This window comes from Notolabrus celidotus, chromosome 20 (assembly GCF_009762535.1).
Source record: "Notolabrus celidotus isolate fNotCel1 chromosome 20, fNotCel1.pri, whole genome shotgun sequence".
In the NCBI taxonomy this organism is placed as follows: Eukaryota; Metazoa; Chordata; class Actinopteri; order Labriformes; family Labridae; genus Notolabrus; species Notolabrus celidotus.
In genome coordinates, this window is record NC_048291.1 from 834847 (window position 1) to 857624 (window position 22778).

General features: G+C 44.3%; 2 protein-coding genes and 1 long non-coding RNA gene across 7 annotated transcripts; 2 read left to right on the plus strand and 1 right to left on the minus strand.

Moving 5' to 3' along the window:
- Positions 1-278: 278 nt before the first annotated feature.
- Positions 279-2907, minus strand: LOC117832278. Its single transcript, XR_004635174.1, has 3 exons — positions 2609-2907; positions 780-986; positions 279-497 (listed from the first exon to the last, which is right to left on the minus strand). It is a non-coding gene; the product is annotated as an uncharacterized LOC117832278 (long non-coding RNA).
- rpsa (ribosomal protein SA) lies at positions 2836-5947 on the plus strand. 4 transcript variants are annotated; one of them, XM_034711338.1, is made up of 8 exons: positions 2836-2966; positions 3700-3870; positions 4330-4448; positions 4718-4963; positions 5214-5342; positions 5428-5611; positions 5698-5730; positions 5807-5947. In XM_034711338.1, exons 2-8 carry the CDS (start codon positions 3738-3740, stop codon positions 5899-5901), a joined length of 939 nt encoding a protein of 312 aa, XP_034567229.1. In that variant the 5' UTR covers positions 2836-2966; positions 3700-3737; the 3' UTR covers positions 5902-5947. The 4 variants fall into 4 exon arrangements, with proteins under 4 accessions (XP_034567229.1, XP_034567230.1, XP_034567231.1 ...); XM_034711339.1 differs by having other exon boundaries at positions 5810-5947; XM_034711340.1 differs by having other exon boundaries at positions 5428-5587.
- Positions 5948-7793: 1846 nt separating this feature from the next.
- ubn2b (ubinuclein 2b) lies at positions 7794-22393 on the plus strand. 2 transcript variants are annotated; one of them, XM_034672924.1, is made up of 17 exons: positions 7794-8509; positions 10709-10909; positions 11016-11117; positions 11294-11425; positions 11519-11625; positions 11703-12198; positions 14116-14186; positions 14284-14413; positions 15213-15319; positions 15421-15531; positions 15933-16076; positions 16164-16214; positions 16310-16355; positions 16505-17803; positions 18012-18225; positions 19738-19806; positions 21780-22393. In XM_034672924.1, the coding sequence occupies exons 1-17, from the start codon at positions 8171-8173 to the stop codon at positions 21824-21826; spliced, it is 3666 nt and encodes a 1221-aa protein (XP_034528815.1). In that variant the 5' UTR covers positions 7794-8170; the 3' UTR covers positions 21827-22393. The 2 variants fall into 2 exon arrangements, with proteins under 2 accessions (XP_034528815.1, XP_034528817.1); XM_034672926.1 differs by lacking the exon at positions 19738-19806.
- Positions 22394-22778: the final 385 nt, after the last annotated feature.

The following is a 22778-nucleotide window of genomic DNA, read 5'->3' on the forward strand; positions in this document are numbered from 1 at the left end:
CCTGGCTGTAAAACAAATCAGCACACAGACTGTAAAGTTAGAGTTAATGCTGAAGAGTGGAAACAAAGAGTGGGAGGATTAGAGGAGGGTGAGACGTTACCCAATAGAGCCATAAGATTATTCAAATAATGATACAGAGATACAAAAGTCCATAAATCAGTGCAGAGAACAGAGAACAGAGAGAAACACTGACAAACATTTGTGAGGAAGCTTAGACCTTATACATTTTAAATATCAGATTAATCACATGTAACAAAGTAAAGCTTTATATCTGTGTCTTGATTATGAATCATATACTTTATGATCTTAGTTTTGAGATTCATTATATAAATTAAAGCTGCACTGCTGCACCAGTGTGATCTGAAACCATGACTCAGAGGAAGGAGACATCTTCAGAGAGCTTCATCCTCAGCTCTGTGGTGATCCTCTCTCTCTTAAATATCGCTCTGCAGCTTCTGTGATGTGGTTGTACACTGACATCCGTCTGATGTCTGCACCTGAAGGGAAAGAAAGAAAAAGAAGGATCGAGAGGAAAAAGAAAGAAACAAACAAAAGAGAGAAATGGAGAAATTAGGGACAGATGGAAATAAGAAAGAGAAAGAGAGGAACAGAGACAAAAAGGTGACGCTAAAAGAAGCTGGATGGAGAGGAAATAATGAAGAGAAGGACGAGAGATAAAAAGGAGAGAGAAAAAATGGAATACAAGAGAGAGTGAGATAAAGGGAAGGAAAAAGAAAGGGAGGAAGACCAAATTTAACCAAATCAAGAAAAATAAAAACCTGTTTTCTTGTTGGAGAGACGTAAAGATAAATAACGTCGTCTTGCTCGGTCTCAGAAAATCTCCTTAAGACGTGAAGTCGATATAAACATGAAGGTGTCGCTCAAACTCAAAGTCCTTCAGTGATATTTTGACTCAGACAGACTTTATTTTCCATCATGATGCAGAAGGAAGCAGGAAGAAGCTGCGGCAGCTTAACTACGGCGCGCTGAAAGGGACAAAAAAGCACAGGATTTAAATAAAGTAACATATATATTAATTTCTAGAAACCTATCTTGAAATATTACTCTGATAATAAATCCTCTCTAATAACAGTGATGAGTCTTTGCTGCTGGCTGCTCGATCCTTTATTTGGATTTCAACACAGTTTGGTAATTTGTGTTTGAGTCGCTCTAAAAATACAAACTGTCCGTGACTTAATGTGTCACATTAAAATCCCTCTGTCTGTATCGACAGGCGGGATACTTCCCAGAAAACAGCTCCACAACATGTTATTGCACCATGTGGAACATCAGCCCACCTTTCCTTAACCTTATTTGTAAGATTGAACTCTTCAGCCGTCCTTGATTTCCATCCAAACTCAGGCTGAATCAACACATCGTCACCCACAAACCCTGATGTTTGGGTTTCCAGAGGTCGAAGGAGTGAAACCTCAGATAAAGAAGTGTCACAGTGATGAGTTTTAGAAGTTAAAGTCCTGCATCGAACGCATAAAAGTGCTCTCGTAAAGCATGCTATCATTGTGTTGTGCTGGTGGATTATAATCTGTGTGGACGGCGGTAAATGTCGGGCTGATTTGAAGTCCAGCAGTTTGTGGACTTTATCTTTATCCAGCATATTACATAAATGCATTAATATCATTCTGCTTATCTCATTTGGCAAATTTAAAATGTTCTTTTTGAAGTTAGGGTCAAAAGTGTTCCTGATGTAATGGAAGTTAAAGTGTGTCATTATGTAATCAGGGGTATAGTATAATGGTGGAGTAATTGTGTCTTTTTAACATACAGTATATAACCCTCATTATTAACTGGCCGTGTCATTGTGAACCTTAATGTCCCCCTTTGCCCATCTTTTAAATGTTCCTCATGTGTCTCACTCAAACACCGTCCAGAGAGCTTTCTGAGTTTATGTCCGTGAGCTGTGGACCTCTCTGCCTCTGGACTTTAAAAAGGCGAGCTCTGAGTGTTTTTAAAAGTAAACTTCAGACTTCCCTTTTTAATCTAGCTTTTAATTTGGACTAATTTATTTTAAGCCCTGGACTGCATTATTATAATCATTGCTTCAACATTTATTTATCTTATTTAATTATTAATCTATTTATCTCTTATATCAGAATCAGAAAGGACTTTAATCACATGTATCTCAAGAATACAAAGAATTTGACTCTGGTATTGTTGCGTACTCCCTGTAAAAACATAAATAGACAGACACTAAAAATCAAGTACTAATAAAAAATATACATAATAAAAAAATATAGATTTATAAGTACATATTCATCTGATCCTTGTTAACTCTACCTTATTTCTAACTTTTCTTCCCACTCTTATTTATTTTGCTCTATTGATTTTATTTCACTTCACTCCAAAATGTTTTATCTCTATCCAGCATATTACATAAATGCATTAATATCATTCTGCTTATCTAATTAGGCAAAACTTTAATGTTCTTAATGAAGTTAGGGTCAAAAGTGTCCCTGATGTGATGGAAGTTAAAGTATGTTTTGAAATAGACAGGTGAGATATACTCAGGTGGAGTAAGTGTGTCTTTTTAACATCTATAGTCCTCATGAGGTTTCATGTATGTTCTTTAACTGGCTGTGTCATTGTGTACCTTAATGTCCCCCTTTGCCTGGAACTCTTTATCTCCAGTAAATAAAGCTGCCCCACAGGTCAGACCTTCACCGAGCAGTCCGCGTCTCAGCTCTGTCTTAATATGGTCTTTCCATCTCATTGTCTTAATATGGGAGACCCGTCCGCTCCGGGATCTGGCCTCTGGTTACCCCTGTCACCGTTTAAACACCACACAGCAACAGCTCCCCTCAGCGTCCCAACCAGGAAGTAACACAGCACCCTGTCATAACTATCAACCAATCAGCGGCTTGGAATCCAAGTACTTATAGTACGTCACTTCCTCCCAGCGCCCTCTTTTTTTCACCGTGTGGCAGATTTCCATACGGCGTTGTTTCGTGGTGAGTTTAAATGTTGAATTCTTTCATAAACAAACCTTTAAATGACACCAAGAGTATCAAGTAAGATAAGAGCGAACACATAACACGGTATAAGTCAGTGAAATGGAAGCTGTGTCGTCTGTTTGAGCTTAATATTCCTAACTTTGATGATGCTAATGTCTGAAGCTAACTGGCTAGCGTGGTACACGCGCTCATGCCATTGAGGCTGACCCGGCGCCTGCCTGACAAAAAATACACATTAGACTTAAAATATGTCTCTCATTAAATAAACAACCAAAAAAACCACCACTTATAACACAAATATTAATATTACATCTCTTTCAAGCTGTTAAAATTATATATTTAAGGTTTAAATGGTCACATTGAGTATGGATTCCTGCTGCTAACGCCTGTAGCATGCCAGGTTCACCATTAGCAGCAGGCTGAAGCTTCATCAGCTCGAGTTTAAAGCCTAAATAACACCCTGTCCTCTGCATATACTAAACTCCTTTTGAGTCCAAAATTTAAAATGCAACATTCTGTGATCAAGCATAACTAAATGCAAAGTAATGCCTTAATGCATAGTCTAAGTATGAGAGTCTGACATGTGCTTTCACAATCAGAAAGAACTTTAATCACAATGTATCAAGGATACAAATAATTTTTTTGCATACTCCCTGTACAAACATGAATAGCCAGACATTTAAAACCAAGTACTAATAAAAATATATTCTTCCCCCTCCCTCTTCCCCAGCTCTCCCATTAACTCGTAACGCAGGGAAAGCGGTCACGATGTCCGGAGGTCTGGATGTCCTTCAAATGAAGGAGGAGGATGTGCTGAAGTTCCTCGCAGCAGGAACCCACCTGGGAGGTACCAACCTGGACTTCCAGATGGAGCAGTACGTCTACAAGAGGAAAAGTGACGGTGAGTGATCAAACACTGAACCTGTCACTACTATGGACTGTGATGCTTGTGTTTCAACAGATCAGACACACAGCGGAGAGAGAGTATCATGGATTATGAATGGGTCATGAATAAGAGAAGTGTATCAGCACTCTGTTAAAGCCGGGCACTGATGTCGGTGTTTCGGTGTCGGAAGAGTGCAATATTAATCATGCTAGGTTTTCGCTAACACCATGAGGACTGCTGTCCCATGACTGGGGTTAGATAGTGACCTGAGCCACAGTTCATCTTCATTAAGATGTAGCAATCACCAGATTTAGGAGGAGACAGAGGCTGTGATATCATGTATTTGAGCCTGTCATCGTCATGAAAGAAAGAGTCCTTGATGATCATGTATCGTCATTTACATTAACACTGGGTGAATGACTGAGATGAGACTTTGTTGGTCCTCATGCTGTGCCTCCTTGTCCCAATGTTCAGGTGTGTACATCATCAACCTGAAGAAGACCTGGGAGAAGCTGCTGCTGGCCGCAAGGGCCATTGTTGCCATTGAGAACCCAGCTGATGTGTGCGTCATCTCCTCCAGGAACACTGGACAGGTAACTGAATGTCACCTGTAGACGGGGGCTGTTATATTTACAGTGAAGTATGATCAGCACTCTGTTAAAGCCGGGCACTGATGTCGGTGTTTCGGTGTCGGAAGAGTGCGATATTGAGCGTGCCGGGTTTTCGCTAACACCATGAGGACTGCTGTCCCATGACTGGGGTTTGATAGTGACCTGAGCCACAGTTCCCCTTCATAAACACAAAATAACACCACTCTGTAACAGATTCATTCATCATAACATGTTTCTCCTCGTTACTCTAGAGAGCCGTGCTGAAGTTCGCCTCAGCCACTGGCGCCACCACATTCCACGGTCGCTTCACCCCCGGTACATTCACCAATCAGATCCAGGCAGCTTTCAGGGAGCCCCGCCTCCTGATCGTGACAGATCCCCGCGCTGACCATCAGCCGCTGACTGAGGCTTCCTACGTCAACATCCCCACCATCGCTCTGTGCAACACCGACTCCCCACTGAGATACGTGGACATCTCCATCCCCTGCAACAACAAGGTGAGAGCAGCTGAAGATGTGTTGATCTCTGAGTGTTCAGAACACACGGCACCCTGTTAGAGCCCGGCGCTATCCTGTCTGTGCAGCGCTGGGTGTAGGATGTGTGCCAGATGAACATGCTTGACCTCTTAGCTCCACTCTCTGATCTCAGGGGAGTGGGAGAAGAGGTCTCGCTACATGAAGCCAAACTGTTTCAGAACTCTTGATTTGTGTTATTATGAAACTTAAAGCTTTATTTATCAACCTTCAGGGTCACCACTCTGTGGGTCTGATGTGGTGGATGTTGGCCAGAGAGGTCCTCAGGATGAGAGGAACCATCTCTAGGGAGCACCCATGGGAGGTCATGCCTGATCTGTACTTCTACAGGGACCCTGAGGAGGTAAGTGATGAAGTTCACGTCGAGGTTGTGTTAGTTTGTTCCTCTTGTTGTCTTGCTCACTCTGATCTTCTTTGTGTCCTTTCAGATCGAGAAGGAGGAGCAGGCCGCAGCTGAGAAGGCCGTTGGTAAGGAGGAGTTCCAGGGTGAATGGAGCGCTCCTGCCGCTGAGTTCGCTCAGCCTGAGGTCACCGACTGGTCCGAGGGTGTAGCTGTACCGTCTGTGCCCATCCAGCAGTTCCCTGCTGGTAAGCCAGCCGCTTCCCCTCTTGGTGATAAAACTTTTTTTTACTTAATCATTTTTTTGAAATTTCTGTGTTTGAATGTGAACTAATTAATCCTTTAATTTGTATTCCAGTTCCAGCTGTAAAGACCGGTGAAGCCCCCACTGGTGAGTGTTTAATACTAATGATGGCACGTTACTGTTTGTTGTGTTTGCACATTTCTACCTCTATTTTTTCTTGCAGAAGATTGGAGCACCCAGCCCGCCACAGAGGACTGGTCCACCGCTCCCACCGCCCAGGCGTCTGACTGGGGTGGAGCCACCGCCGACTGGTCTTAAACAAAAAACGACTTTGGCTACAATAAAAGTGTTTTTTTACACTTAAAATTTGTTCTGTTTTATTAAGGTCACATTTATGTTTCTCTCATCACAACATCTACTGCTGTCAGAGATATAAGACCATGCTTCATTGATCCACAGGAGGGAATTTAGATGCAGCAACACAGATATGTAAGCAAGAGAACAAATACAGAAAAATAACTAAATAAGAATCAGATGTGTAAACAGCTCTTTCACACGAGTATAAATAACTATAATTATACAGGGTTATTAGGACGTGATGCAGGAGTGACTTACAGGGATGTTTTCTTAGTTGGCAGGCAAATCAAGCACATTAATACTTTTAAAAAAATCCTTCATACAATATTTGATTTATTTCCTTGTTTTTTTAGCCTCTATCATTTTATTTCCTAACTTTCTCTCAATTATTTTATCTGTAAAGCACTTAGTAACCCTGTTTTGAAAATTGACGTATAAATAAAATGTATTATATATGTTTGTACATATTAACATATTTATCAAGACCAATAAAGTTATGCACAAATGTGACATTATGTAGGAGAGATGATGCACTAAAAATATTTAATGTAAACTGTTCATAAAACTAACAAGGACATTCGTAGTATAAATTATAATGTATATTATGATCCAGCAGAGTACAATAAAGTAGTTTTAAGTAGAAATTAGTCATTTATGGGTGTTTTTTGCAAGACTTAATCTGACAGACTTTAATGTTGATTATATCGGATGGATATAACTTTTTCATAGAGCTGCAAAAGCAAAGAATCAACAGAAAATGTCATCATTTTTGAACTTGCTTTGTTTTAATAACAGGATATTTTTTGCCATTATCAAAAAACAAGCAAGTTCTCTTATATTAATAAATCTATTCATTGATTTTCTTTGGGAGACAAGGTGAAATTAATTTGGAATGTTAGTAGTGTGGTAGGATTTGGCAGCATGGGCTCTATTTATTTTCTAACTTGTGGTTTAATTTAACTTTTTGTTTGGTTTACTTACTCGTTTTAATTTGGAAAATTTGGATGTGGGTGTGTTTATATGTCTATATATAAAATCAGATCAACTTTATTTATATTGCACTTTACACACAACACAGTTGATCCAAAGTGCTTTACAACAGAAAATGAGGAAAACAAAGAGAAAATAAAGTTTAAAAAAACACACGAACAGAGGAAGAGAGGGAAAGAAGAGTGGGAAGAGAGGAATATAAATAAAAAGTAATAATAACAACAGGAATGACAAGAAATATACAATTAACAGTGCAGTGAGTATCTGAGCCAGTGTGGTTAGGGGGTATTAAAAGCCTATGAACAAAAGTGCGTATTATTGTATGTATATTTCTGTATATATATTTTGTATTATTAATATATTTATCATCATTATTATTTTTTTTTACCTTTTTTTTTTTTCCTTATGTTTTATGTTAAAGCTGGAGTCACAAGTATGGTCATTGTTATTTGTAATATTGTCTGTTCGACATCAGCATATATGTTAATGCAACTTTATTATTTTCTCTAATATCTCTTCTTGTATTTGTTTAACATTCTCCTAGTTTAACAGGATTTTTGTACTTTTTAAAAAAATCTAATCATATGTAAATTATTGATGCCATTATACAAAAGGCTCTCATATATGTATCTGTTATCATTATTCTATAATCCTGTTAGAAAATCGACTTATATTAACTCTTAAATGGACAAAGCTCTTATTTCTGAGCAGCGGATGGTGCGTTCAAGGGCCCGGACATCCCGCGCGTGCAGAACAATCACCTCCTGCACGTTCGCGCTAATGTGTCAGGTGGGCGTGTTCCTGCTCTCCTATTGGCCGAGCGTTGTACGTGTTCCTGCTCCCCCATTGGTCGAGCGCTGTTCCCTTTCCTCCCCGGCTTCCGGTTTCTCTTCACGCCCTGCCTCTGAATAATGATAATAATGATCAAGATGGCTACTACACAATATTCCTCCGGTAGCTAACCACTAATTCCATGGACGCTCTTCAAACTGCCTTTTCCCGAAGTTTAGGTCCCTCGTAGGCGACGAGGTGTGTTCCGGGGACTCTTATATATGGATAAAAAGGCGCGAAGAGGAGATTGAAGTGATTGTGTTTCCTGCAGGACTCATTCTGAGGAAGCTAAGCTAGCACAGCAAGCTAGCTAGCTGAGCTACTCGACCAGCTCCAGGTTCCAGACCAGGACACAGGAGGCTCACAGGTCTGCGGCGGCCCCCCCGGTTCGTCGGACGGAGAGGGTCAGATGGCAGAGCCGAGGAAAGTCCCGTTCGTCACCCTCTCATCCTTTAGCAGCACCCCCTCTCCAACGACCCCGGAGCCCACCAAGAAGCGCCGCCGGGAGGATGAGGCCGGAGACAGCACTGTGGGGAAAGATGGAGGTGGAGGTGCGGCGGGGGTCGGGTCAGGAGCAGGAGGAGGAGGAAGCAGCGGGGGTCTGTTTGGGAACACGACAGGAGCTGATACAGAGAGCGAGGAGAGGAAACCCACCGTCCGGCTCAACCTCACTCTCTCCGAGCCCAACGAGAGAGGATCCTCCGAGTTCAACTACGGAGAGCTGGTGCAGCCAACTTCCGTCACTCAGGTGAGACCCACACACACAGACTCCATGAGGGGGCTCACCTGGCCTCCCCTCAGGGGCTGCTGTGAGGCTCAGGTGTCACATAGACACAGACATACTCTCCCTAAAGAAATACAAGGTTATAAACTTCCTTTAAATGAAGCTGAATGAGATTAAAGTCATTTTCAAGAGGAAAAGCAGCTTAAACAAAGTCTTTACTCCAACACTCATTATTAAGTCATTTAAATGTAAACAAAAATCAAAGATGATACAAGAGTTTTAAAACAATCCACATTTATTCAGCTAAAAGTAGAAATGGGACAATTTGTCTGCACTAAGGCTGACAAATAAGCTTTTTTGAACTCACAGTATTTAAATCTCTTTTAAATTCACCTTTTACAGGATTTTTTATCAAGTTTAGCAACATGTGAGTGGACACATGATCTTACTTTGTCTATTATTATCACAACAATTCACATTACATTATAATTGTAGTGCTGTCACGTGAAAAATCATCTGAAATCAGCTTCTGTACATTCACAGGATGCTGGGTGTTTATTTGGGACAAGGATCTCTGGGTTTAAGTGAGGGCATGCAGATATTATAAGTGTGTGTGTTCACACAGATAATCAGGGTCCAGCCTGAGGGGACATCAGTGTGTTAGGGTCAGATTGTGTGAGAGTCTGCTGGCAAAACAGAGAGGGCAGATAAAGTGCACAGTGACTTCCTGATATTTGAGTATTAACTTAATAACAAAAGATTAAATGGTTCATGCAGCTTTTATGTCATCTACTTTGTTTGCTACCTGCGATTAAATAACAGAAGAAGAAGAAGGTCTCCGTCTGGGATTCAGACGTGCAGAAAAAAAGCAGACTTCAGGGAGGAACTTCTTTAAAACATAAACAACAATGAAGTCAAGTTCAAACATGTCCAAAAACTATCACATCCATCGTCTCTCTAAACCAGCATGTCCACAACAACGAGGCACAGACAGGTCTCTCTCCAACACGGTCTCAGCAGATGTGTGTCTAACATGAGTCTGGTCCTGCTGGAGGTTTCTGCCTGTTAAAGGAAGTTTGTCCTTGCCACTGTAACTTGCTAAATGCTGCAAAGTGCTCTGCTCATGGTGGATTAAGATGAGATCAGACTGAGTCCTGTCTGGAAGATGGGACTGGATCTGATCCGGTCTGGATGCTGGGTCTTTGTTAATAATAGAACATAGAGTACAGTCTAGACCGGCTCTGTTTGGAAAGAGTCTGAGGAGAACCTTTGTTGGGAAAAATCAAGTGTTTCCTTCTTGAGAGGGAAAAACAGCTTTTAATGTAAAAAAAACTACAACTTAAGAATTCACATGTTTGAAACGCTCCAAACTTTACCCATATAGAGCTGCTTGTCTTATTTATTTATATACTTAATATTTAGTTTCTGTGACCCTCCAGTCAAACAACTTCAGACCCTTTAATAGACAGTATGTGAGTGGATATGATCATTTTTAAGTCTAACAAGTTAAATTGAAAGAGAAGAGATAATGGTAAGACAGATGCTGAGGTGTCTTGGATTTTAGGACCTCACATGAGTGGATCCTAAGGTCTTAGTGGTGGTCGTAAGATGTCTAAATAATTGCACATTTTCATATCTTACCCTTTAATGTAAAAATATAGAGAAAACTAGCCGTTCAATTTGAAATAAAACCTTGAAAATAAGAAAGGTTTCATTCATTTTCTGACGCTCTTTGTTGCCAGACGACCCCCTGAGGTTAGTTTTCACTTCATCAACAAAAGTATCTGTTAACTCCCAGCAGCACAGGAAACACATGTGCATGCAGCTTGGTTAACCTTCTGCAGAGCGGCTGAATGGAGTATGAGCAACATTTATCAGTTTCAGGGACAGTGGGGGGGTCGAGAGTCTTTGGCACTTTTATTTTGGAGGTTGCGTGCTGAAAGTTTGGGAACCGTGCCGTACATGAGAGAAACTACAAACACAGAACCAGACTGATCTTTAAGAAGCTGCAGGTAGAGCTGCCTTCATGCTTAAAGGGAAGGATTGTAGAGAGAATAAAATAACATTCTCTTATTGAATATTGCAAAATGAAGTGAGTGAAAATGCCGACCAAAGTTATAAATCTGATTCTTTTACAGCTTCCAGAAAATATAATCTAACAAGACTTTAAGAAGTTGCTTCACATGTTTGACACTGAGTCTCTCTGTCTGTGTTCTCCCTCAGGTAAAAGCTGCAGCTTCAACTGTCCCTAAAGGACTCGCTCCAACAGTCCCTAAAGGACTCGCTCCAATGGCCCCTAAAGGACTTGCTCCAACGGTCCCTAAAGGACTCGCTCCTCCGTTGGACCCCAGCGACCCGTTCGCCGACGACGACAAGGAGCGTCGGGAGGTCGAAGAGCTCGCCCGCAAATTTGAAAACAAATATGTGAGTGTGTCGATCTCTGCGTGCTCAAATCAAAGTGTCAGATCAGAACAGTGTTTGCTGTTTGCACACGCAGAAGGACTGTAAATGTTTTGGTCTCCGTCTTCAGGGTGGATGTCCGAAGAAGAAGAAAAAGGACAGGATGCAGGATCTCATCGACATCGGATACGGCTACGACGAGACCGACCCGTTCATCGACAATTCAGAGGCTGTGAGTTTCCTTTCTCCTAGATCCCTCACATGCATCCCTCTCTGCCTCAGTGTGTCAGACCCTCCTTTGATACCTCCTCCTCTCTCTCTCTCTCTCTCTCTCTCTCTCTCTCTCTCTCTCTCTCTCTCTCTCTCTCTCTCTCTCTCTCTCTCTCTCTCTCTCTCTCTTTCTCTCAGTACGACGAGCTGGTCCCGGCGTCTCTCACCACGAAGCACGGAGGTTTCTACATCAACACGGGGACGCTGCAGTTCAGAGCGGCGTCAGACTCTGAGGGCGAGAACGCCAACACGGCAGATAATCACTTCAAGGTGAGCTCTCCACTGAGGTTTACATGCAGATTATTCATGTTCAGGAGCTTAATATGTTCAGTTTTATAAATGTTTCATGTTTTATTTCAACAGAAGATGAAAGACGGGGAGGAGAGGGTGATTAAAAAGCGGAGGAAAAAGCAGGACGGTGGGATTCTGGAGGAGAAGAAACCCAGGAAGAACAAAGTACCAAAGAGCGGGTGAGTGTTTATCCCCCGTCTGCTCGTCTGCTCGTCTTTAAATGTCTCTCCTCTCATCACGCGTTCTCGTCCTGCAGAGTAACAGCCCTGAATATTCACCGACCGGAGAAGAAGAAGAGGAAGAAGCTGATGAAGGACTCTCTGCACCTGGCCAACATGCTGCGCCGCTTCACCCGAGAGAAGGAGGAGATGAGGAAGAAGAACGTGGGAGCAGCTGGTCTGCAACGACCCAACGCCAAAGTGCCAAACGCCAACAGTGCTCTCCTCAACGCCCACGTCAAGGCTGCAGGCGGCAACGACTGCAACATCTCCGACCTGACCTCCGACCCCGCCGTGATGTCACTGCTGGGCACCGCCAATAACGACCTGCTGCAGGACATGATGGGCGACCTGGACTTTGGGATGCTGGACTCCCCTCAGCCCTCCAGTCCAGTGCAGGGAGAGAACGGCGCCTTCGGGATGGGGCACAAAGCGGGCGGTAGCAGAGTGTCGCAGGGTAGCGTGATGCCGCCGCCTCAGCTGCCCAGCGGACTCCCGGGGCCGCTCCTGAAACGCATCGAAGACCTGAGAGCGGTACGAGCACCTTTATTCTACCCGGGTTCTTCTGTTAGATCAGGGATGGGACTCAGAATCACTTTATTATCAATTCATCTGCAAATGATCTTTCAGTGTTGTCTTCAAAACCAAAAAGAGTGTGCAGATTAAGTTTTAAGAGAACCCTGAAGAAGTCAGGGACCGGTGTGTTTTCATTATCTTTCATTACAGAAGTCTCTGGATACGTATTGAAAATGGTTTCAAGTAGATTTCTTTTAGATCAGATTATTTATTGACCTCTAATTTTAGCAATCTGTAAAAACAACAGGTAGAATAAGAACATGTAAGTGAGGTTCACTAGCAAGGACCACACCAACAACAGAATGAGATTTGAAAGATAGTTTATTAATCACGGATTATTATATTGGACGATATTGAACTCGTAGTCGCTTTGGGGAAGCTTAGTAGGGGATCCGGCGTAGCACCCGGGCACGACGAACCCCCTCAGGGCCCTACGGATAAGGAGGAGAGGAGCAGAAGGAGAAAGGGAAGGAAGGGAGGGAGGTTTGAATTTATGGGAAAAAGGTTGAGGTGTGGTTGAGGTGAGGCCATGCTCCTGAAACTTTGATATCATAACCATGAAATGTACAGTGAATGGTAGAATATGCAAACTAGAATCCCAAACAAGGTGAGCAGACCTTGACACAAAGCATTATCCTTCTTATAACTCAGCTACCATCCAAAGACATAAAAAAAAATGACTCAAATGTTGATTTAAAGATGATTTTGTAGATTTAAACATTTCAATTTATGGTCAAGTTCAAACATTAACCTGTTTATTTGTTCTAGTTCACATTACAGTGAAAAAACTCAGAACTAAAAGAATGATTTTGACTTATTTCTGGTATAAAAATGTCTTGTTGGACTTTAAGTAAGACAAAGTAATGGCGTGCTCACTTGAAAGTACTCAAGGCTGTGGCTCAGTGGGTAGAGTCGTCGTCTATCAATCTGAAGGTTGGCGGTTCGATCCCAGCTCTGGCAGTCACATGCCGAAGTGTCCTTGAGCAAGACACTGAACCCTGAATTGCTCCCTCTGTTGTTCAGAGGGATATGTGTACGAATGAGATTAGCTGACACTGATGGTCCCTTACTGTAGCAACCTCTACCATCAGTGAGTGAATGGGCATGAATGGGTGAATGTGACGAGTAGTGTAAAAGCGCTTTGAGTGGTCAGAAAGACTAGAAAAGCGCTTTATAAGTACAAGTCAATTTACCAAAAAGTAATTCCCAAAAAGGACAATAAGTTCAAAACTTTTAGAGCAGAAATTGAGAAATAAACACCAGCTCAAAGAAACTAACGATGTCAGCCCGAGGCTTTCATCAGCGTCTCACAACTTTAAATAAACCACTGTCATCTGAAAAGTCCCAAAAATGTTTAATTCAAGATATTAAAAACCAAAAGTGAGGCCTGAATTGCCCTTAAGGAGTAAAAAACATCTTTAATTGGCGTATTATGAAAGTACTCATCAATTTTCTCAAATTAAGACGTTATTTTATTTCAAGAAACTTAAAAAATCAGTTTTCTTTCTTATTTTTCACTCATTATGAGCAATTCAGGCTTTACTTTAACACTAAGGTTTTTACCACAGTGTCAACAGGCAGAGGGGGAATGAGACGGACTACTTTCTGTGGATTAAATTAACATGAGGTGTGATCAGGTTGTTGCTTTTGTTGTTTAGAATGAATCAGTGTTCTTATTGGCTGTGATCAAATCACAGCTTTCCAATCCTATTCTCCTCTGATGTGTTCCATTCTGTTCCAGATTAAGAATCAGTGACCCTAGTTCTTGGGTTTCTACCAATCAGAATCAAGTATTTAACACAGCCAGTAATAAAAAGGATGATAACAGGAGATAAATGTGTTTCCTAACCTGTGTTTGATTTTCTCTCCTCGAAGGCGTCTCGTCTCTTCGATGAAGAAGGCCGGAAGAAATTCTTCACACTGGACATGAACAACATCCTGCTGGAGTGAGTGCAGCTCTCATTTACATTTTGGGTAAAGGTCAAATGTAAATCTCTAACGTGTGTGTGTGTGTGTTTCTGTGTGTGTGTGTGTGTGTGTCAGTATCGAGCTGCAGGTCCAGGAGCAGCCTGCAGAGGTGCGAGCCGCCGTCTACTGCCACCTGGAGGCCTTCGTCCCCTGCAACAAAGAGGCTCTGCTCAAACGCCTGAAGAAGCTCAGTCTCAACATACAGGTGTGTGGGAGGACGGTACCCTCAGACTCAGACCTGAAGCTACCTCAGCTCTGCTCTCTATTATAACAGACTCCTGCTGATGAATACAGGATCACGGTTTTGGGATTTGGAACGTTCAGGTTTCAGTTATTTGTCCGAGTTTTTATTGATCGTGTTTCTGCAGGCTCGTAGGAAAACTCGTCAACAGAGTTAATTATCTGCATGCAATACGTTATATTTAGCAGTGTGACTCTGTTCTGGGAGCTCCCTGCCCTTCCATGTGCTTACGTGGAATGCCAAAGCCTGAGGCGGGGAGAGCACACCTCCTCTTCTCTTCTTTTATCGTCTGTTTTTACAGTTTTTGTGCTGTACAAATACAAGTATTGGGTATTAGGTGAAAAGGCAAAGCAGGGAGAGCATCAGCAAAGACCCAGAGAGTTACAGAACAGAGTGACGATACTTATGACACTGGTAAAATCAGACACAGCAGAAAGAAGGAGGAGGTGGAGGTGGGTTGCAGGGGGAGCAGCAGGACAAGGCAGGCAGAGCAGTTTAAAGATGTTTGAGGACCCTGAGATAAAAAAGGCTGCTAATCCTCTGAGTCATATCTATAACATCATGTTTATGTTGCTCGCTGTCTCACATATGTTGTAGGTAGGACTCCTCCAGTTTGCAGGTGCATGTCAGCGTAGCTGCAAAGATGAAGTCATGTTTCTGTCAGCGCTGTGTTCCCTGGCTCTCTGCCTTTTATACCCTGTTCTATATTTAGCTCGTGAGTGTGTGAGCCCAGCGTTCATGTGTGATTTTCCCCGTCTCCCAGGACGACCGCCTTCGAACGCCGCTGCTGAAGCTCAAGCTGGCGGTGTGCAGCGTGATGCCGGAGCAGATCGCTCGATACAACATGGACTGCCTCGCGAAAGTAGCAAAGTAAGGACGGGGATCTCGTTTGGCATCAGAGCGTCAGACTGTAACGGTGCTCTGATGGTTAATGTTCGTGTGTGTGTGTGTGTGCGTGTGCGTGTTCGCAGGCAGCAGTCTGGAGAGGGGGAGAAAAACGGGTCAGAGGATGATGATGAGGAGAAGCCAGGGAAGAGGGTGATGGGCCCTCGGAAGAAGTTCATCTGGGACGACAAACTGAGGTCAGTTTCACATCAGAGCGGAATGAGCGTGTGCGAAGGCCTGGCCTCCTGAGATCAAACATGGACTCAGCTGCCTGATTTAATGTTTTTGAACATGCATAAAGTCTGTGTGATGTGCAGTTTGACCCGTGTTTGATTGCAGCAGGTTTAGAGCGTTTAACATGCATGTTCAGGCCGGTCACGTTGAGCAGCTTCTATTCTCTGCTTCCTGTAGCTGCTGAATCTTGAACTCTGGGCAGGTGCTGGTTGGAAAGTCTGCAGATATTCAGAGTTAAATAAACAGCAGAACCTCTCTTGCAATCAAGACTCCACTTCTCTGCGCGCTCGTGCAATCAGCAGGAAAGTGCTTCAGTCTGCACACGCTCTCACTCTCTCCTGTACGTTCTGCTTCTTCCCTCCAGAGTGTTGCTGTGTAACCTGGTGCGGGTGAAGCTGAGCTGCTACGAGCTGGAGGGCAAGAACTCTCTGTCTCTGGAGGACTACCTCAAAGCCTTCATGGAGACTGAAGTGAAGCTCCTGTGGCCTAAAGGCTGGATGCAGGCCAGGTGTGTTTCCTGCCAGACTGCAGCCCACGTGATGTTGACTTACTCTCCGTCTGCATTCATATTTCTTCTCTTCTTCTCTGATTACAGGATGCTGTTCAAAGAGAGCATCATGGCTCACGGTCACCTCACAGGATACACGTGAGTCTGCCGACTCCTTATCTGACACTTTTCTTCATCACTGAGCCGCTGGTTCGACTCGTTCTCACTCCATGTGTGTGTTTATTTCCCTGCAGAGCAAAGAAGAAGATGCTTCCTGCTCCCAAAACCCCCAAGCCAAAGGTAACCCTCCACTTTAACGTCTCTCAGCTTTAATGAGAGGCTTCAGTGAGGCTTAGATAAACCTGTCCTGAAATATAGCAACAAAGCATCTGATGCATTTGGTTCATGAGGGATTGTCGATGTGATTTTTGGTGTTGTTCCTCTTCCAGGAGGCTGTGTGGGTTCAGCGGTCCGCCCCCTCAGCAGGTGCCACCCCTTCCCCCGCGGCTCAGGCTGCCAAGCGACCGCCTCAGTCCCCGGCTGAGCCCATATGTCTCGATTCCCTGGACGAGGATCTGACGACTCCCTCGCTGGACTCCATCTCGCAGGCTTTGGCCATCCTCGGAAACGCAGCCAAGGGACTCGCCCACGGAGACAGCCCTCCCTCCCCCGATGGACCCAAGGCCGCCCCCAAGGCCACTCCCACCCCCTCCCCCCTCCACGCCTCACAGCTCATCCAGCACCAGAAAAAGAACTCAGTCAGCACTCCCAGCTCCAACACACCTCACTACATCTCTACCTCTTCGTCTTCCTCCACCCCTCTGTCCCGCCCCGCGTCCCTCTCGTCCTCGCCCCTGACCTCCGTCAGGGTGGACGGGATGGGCGTGGTGAAGGGTGCTGTTCAGGTACACAGACACTCAGTGCTGAATGCTCAAAGGACTTTAGGCGTGGGCGTGGTTAAGGCTAACATGCCGCCTACAGCGTCGCAGCCCAAACCACGTCCTCCACCCACAGCGTCTCCGCTGTTGGCGCCCGGATCGAAGATGGGGATCTCCACTCCTCCGTCCGGCCTCCTCAAAGGCAGCAATAATAAAGTCAACAGCGGAGACACCATCATCATCACATCACCTCATTCACGCATCCACAGCCTCGCGTCCGCCTCACACATGACGCCCAAAACCTACCAGACGACCCGCCTCCCCCAAACCACGCCCACCAAATCCTCCCCCTCCCTCATACAGACTCACCCAGGAGTCCAGCCCCAGCCGCAGTCCAACTTCATCACCCCTATGCACGCCACCCTCACAAAGTCCGCCCACAGCAGCATCCCCCCCATCGTCAAGCTAACGCCACGCACCCCAAACACCGTCATCTCCACCCCCCCCACCTCAGGCTCGCCCTCCATCTCCCAAACCCCCCGCTCTCAGGCGACCCCCATCTTACACCAGTACTCCGCCAAAACCCCAGCAGGTTTCCGCCCGCCGTTCTCAGGTGTCCAAGGAGGAGCGACCAAGCCGGGTCAAGGCAGCTACACTCCTCCGGGCGTCCAGAAAACCCCCAACAACAATAGCACCACCAACACCAGCCTTATAAACACCGTTTCCATAAGCAAGCATTCAGGATCCAGTGCCTCCCCCGCAGCAGTCTCTGCCAACCCAGGACAGCGCCTGAGGCTGGGGGGCGGGACACCTCAGGGGGCCAAGCCGGTCGTTTCTGTCCCATCATCTATCTCTTCTCAGTTACCGCAGGTTTGTACTTACTGATCCCTCTCACACCGCAGGCTTTGATTAAACCTCCTCCGGGACTAGACCATGACCTAAGAGTCTGCTGCAGTCGTCACTGGTCCCTGCTGGTTCTCCTGAAGCTTTGGTTTTTGTAGTTTTGTTAGTCCTGATGTCAGTTTGGAGCTTGGTGATGAAAACATGTGAACGTTGTTAATCCCGTGTCCTCTCTCAGGTCTCCACAGCAGGTGCCGGCAGTCTGCTGGGCTCTCCCTCCTCTCTCTCTCTGGGCTTCGGGGGCCTTCTCGGGGGCCTGGTGCCCGTCTCCCTTCCCTTCCAGTTCCCCTCGCTGCTCCCCTCGCTGCCGCCGCTGGGCCCGGCAGGCTCCAGTACAGCGGCGAGCGGCTCGGCAGCCAGTAGCAATGCAGCGTTCTCAACCCTGACCCAGAGTGAGTGATGGCACGACACAGAAACCCCTTTAAGATCTGAGTCAGGGACAGAGCATGTGGTCTTTGTTTAGTCAGGAATAGAGCTTTCAGAATAACATTTTTATTTCTGTTAACTACTAAAGAAACAAACCCTTCAAATAAATCACTGAGGTTTATTACGCCATAATGAGGCCCCGCCTTCTTACGCCTCTCAGAGTAAAGCTGCACACGGCCGCTCTGTGAACAGGATGGAAGCAGGCGGCTGAATATTTAACTTGAACTCATGATTGTATCCATGTGAAAGAACTATTCCAGTTCCACTTATAGATTCTGGTTCCTCTTATTGGATCCAGTCCTGCTTTGTGATTTCAGTTCCCCTTGTCGATTCCAGTTCAACTTATTGATTTCAGTTCCCTTTAATGATTTTAAGTTCAGCTTATCAATTCTAGTTCCCCATATTGGTACCAGTTCCACTTATCGATTCCACTTCCATTTATTGAATCCTGTCCTGCTTTTCGATTCAAGATCTGCTTCTTCATTCCAGTTCCACTTATTGATTCTGGTTATTTTTATCAATTCCAGTTCCACTTTTCAATTCCAGTTCCCCCATTGATTCCAGTTCCATGTATTGATTTTAGTTCCCTTTTTAGAATCCAGTTCCACTTATTGGTTTGAGTCCTGTTTTGTTATCACAGTTCCACTTCTTTAATCCAGCTTCTCTTCTCTGTTCCAGTTCCTTTTATTGATTCTGGTTCTGTTAATTGATGCAAGCCTTGCTTATCAACTCCTCTTCCAGTAATTTGTTCCAGTTCCCCTTAACAGTTCCAGTTCTGCTTATTTATTCTGTTTTTTATCTCTTCCTGATTCTGATTCTGTTTTTAACTGTAGAGTAAAAACGTGATGAATATTTAAAGATCAGCTGATCTGGTCTGGTGGTTAACTGCGCCCCATGTACGGAGGCTATAACGATCGAAACAGGAAGAACTGGTTCCAGATCAGGTGTAGGCCTTGAACTAGCCCTGGATTGATTAACTGAATTCTCCCTGAGGTTTAGTCCTGAAAGATTCATGTCCCTGTAGGAACTGAAAAGCTGAACTGGAACCCACACGCCTCAGAAACGTAGACGGTCTTTGTCCCTGATACTGGAGCCTCTGTGTGTTTTAGGAACAGAGCAGAGGAAGGTGTGTGTGTGCAGACTGTGTGTGTGTGCAGACTGTGTGTGTGTGTGTGCAGACTGTGTGTGCAGACTGTGTGTGCAGACTGTCCCGTGTTAAATGTCAGAGCATCGTTTGTTTATCACCGTCAGATGTAAGCTCGTGATTTTTCTCCTGTTTGACATAATTCATTTTGTTTGCCCCAAACTTCTCTTTCATTCCCTCATCCCTCTGTTTTTACTCACATGACCTCATCGGGTTTCTCATTCTCTCTCCGCCTGTCCCTCACCTCTCTCCTCCTTCACTCCTTTCCTCCACCTTGTTCCTGTTGTCCCTCCTTGCCCTGCCTCCCTCCTTGTTCCCTGTCCTGTCTCCTCAGATCTGTATAAGAGTCTCCAGTCAGGGTCTCAGGTTGCTCTGCCTCCTCACTTGCAGCTCGCTTTCTCAGGTAAAATCTGACGCTCCCTCCACCCTCTCAAGTCCTGATCCCAATCTCCACCCTGAAGCTGAAACTCTCACTGACCTACATGAACTTTAATGACCCCAGGTGTGCCGTGTGTGACGGTTTGAAACTGAGGAAAGGAACACAAACAAACAAACAACAAACAAACACGCAGTCAACGACCACAAAGTGATTCACTACGTCATCCACTGACAAACTTAACTCCACCTCAACCGTCATGTTTAGTATTCAGTTTTTTTCAGTCAAACTTTATTGAACACCTCTCCAGTGAACGAGCGTTTGTTTACACTTAGTGAGCAGCTACATTAACACCCTTTACCTCAACAAACTGAGTGAACTCTGCAGAGTTTTGAGTGCATTTTTTAAGTGCAACAAACAGTCTGTTATGAAGAAGAGCAGCCCGTGCTTGCTTCAGTAATCAAGAATATATATATCTTTATTTAGTTTAAATAAGACTTAAAGTTTATGTTAAAAATGTTTGACTTGGATTGGGATTCATTGAATTTAAAATATTCAGGATTATCCTGATCCAAGCAGAGGTTTGGATTCATGCTGGATTACAGGAATTAAATAAGATCAAGGTTTGTCCACATTTTTGGTTCCTTTTCTGCCAGATCCTTTAAAATGACACGATGAGTCATTTTAAAGGATCTGATAGTTTATACATTTTAAAGACAGGCATGTTTCTGGAGGAGCTCTGCATGCACTGGGAGAACATGCAAACACCGCTTTGCCCCGTACAACCTGTAGCTCAACCTGGCTTTACTCGCCTCTCTGCACAGTGAGGAACTTTTGTTCTTCAACCTCTCATGTCCTAATTAAAGCAACTATTTTGGCATATATCTCTTCAGCTTGTAGGTTCCTTTGTGCAGGTTCTCCCTCTTAAAACATCCAGGTACCAAAGCGCCCTAAAGTCAGTTTTTTACAGTCACATTTTAAAGGTGACATATTGTGCTCTTCTTCATCAACATATATTGGTCTAAGAGGTCCCCAAAACATGTCTTTAAAGTTTATTGCTCATAAAAACTCTTTGAAATCAGATTCTGGTCTGCCTGTAAACCCCTCTTTTTCAGCCCTGCTCAGAACAGGCTGTTTTCTGTGTCTGTGCCTTTAAATGAGAATGAGCTCTCTGACCACACCCCCTCAGGAAGTGGGTGTGGCCTCGGCCATCCAGATTCAATGTTTACATGTTGGCTGAATATACACGGCTGCTCACAGACCCGCGTTACTTCAACCCTCTGAATCTGATCCAGAATCTGATCCTGACGGAGAGGCGCCTGCAGCAGGACCTTTCTGAACCATTGGTCACAGATTTAGTGTTTCTTGTTGTTTTATTTGTCAGCATGTCGACGTGTGTCTTGGTACACAGCTACCAACATGTAGCTATGTGGCTATGCTAACTAGCACTAGCACTTTTCCATGAAAAATGGAACTGATGCAGACACAGTGATGGGACGTCTTTGTCCCTCCGTCAGTCCTCTGTGACCGTCATATTACTCAGCTACAGAGACGTCACCTGATCGCTGTGTCTCCTTGAAGCTCCACCTCTGCACAGAAAGGACCCAAACGCCGCCACATGTACCGCCCCCCTCACTTTATCTTTTTAGTTTTAGAGTGAGTCTTTTTATTTCTGCTTACACACGTCTGATTGTTGGTTTCTTGTGCGCACATCAAAAATGAAAACCCAGAGAGTCATGTAAATGTCGGCGCAGAAACATTTCACACACCTGAAAGTCAGTGAGTCACAGAGTGGAGATTGGGATGGGACACACAGCCTGCTCATCCACGCCCCCCTCCTCTCCTCCCCCCTCCTCTCCTCTCCAAGTGTCTGGTGTTCTCCGTCTGGTCTTGTTCCCGGTCTCTGCCTGTGTGTTGGTGTCAGCATGCTTCGTCTGTGTTTCCCTCGTCTTTTAAAACTCACTCCATGACGTCTGAAGTTCTCTCTCCATCCTCCGCAGATGTCACTCAAAGCCAGGGCGGCGACGCCAAGAGGAAGACGTTATGATAACGCCGGATCTCGACGCCCCCCCTCCCCCTCCGTGCGGACGCTGACTTGTCGGGACAAATCAGGACTTTGGGGGTGACGGCGGTGAATCCTTTTAGGGCTCCTGGGTCACGCTCGCTCGCTGAATCTATCTTTTTAAGAACATTTGATAACTTTGAATACTTCATAGAATTAATGACATGATGTTTACAAGACCGACCTATATCACTGTGGACAGGGAGAAGAGTGAATGGATTTTTAGGTGAGTGTGTGTGAGTGAGAGTGTGTGTGTGTGGACGCGTGCCTTTGTGTGTCCCTCTCTGATGCATGGTCAGTGTGTCTCTTCGGTGCTGTTTTTATCATTCTGTAATTATCACCTGTATGAAATGTAAACTGAATTTGAATTGGAGCTTTTTCTGGACGAGAGCGAAACGACTCTTCTTTGTACTTGAATTCTCGGATGAATTCGTGACTGTACAGAACTCCAAACTACTTTTAATTAAAGTCTTTTCCCTCGCAGTGATGTGTACACCTCCAGATTAAAACACCTTCAATCAGCTCTCACATGAAAGTGAGGAAATCTTTAAATCTGGGTCCGGTTATTCCAAACTTTTAATTTGGTAATCCACTTTGTTCCACTAAAGATCAGGTAAGCCATCTTACTTTTATCCCTTCCTTATTCAAAAAAAAAAGGATCAAATGTAATCTGAAACTGACTTTAAAGGATTACAAAATCTGGACACAAGGGGGCGCCAAAATCCACACACTTTGGTTTTATTCACGTCTCTGTACGTCAGAGTATTAGGTTGTTAGATTCCAGGATTAAAGTCGTTCTAATGAATAATAAAAATGTAAATGTTTGAGAATGAAATCCTACGCTTACAAGGGGAAAAAAGTCACATTTTTGATCTGCCTGTATTTTATTTTGAAGGGTCAAATTTTGGTCTCTAACTGCATGTTCCAAAATGAAGAT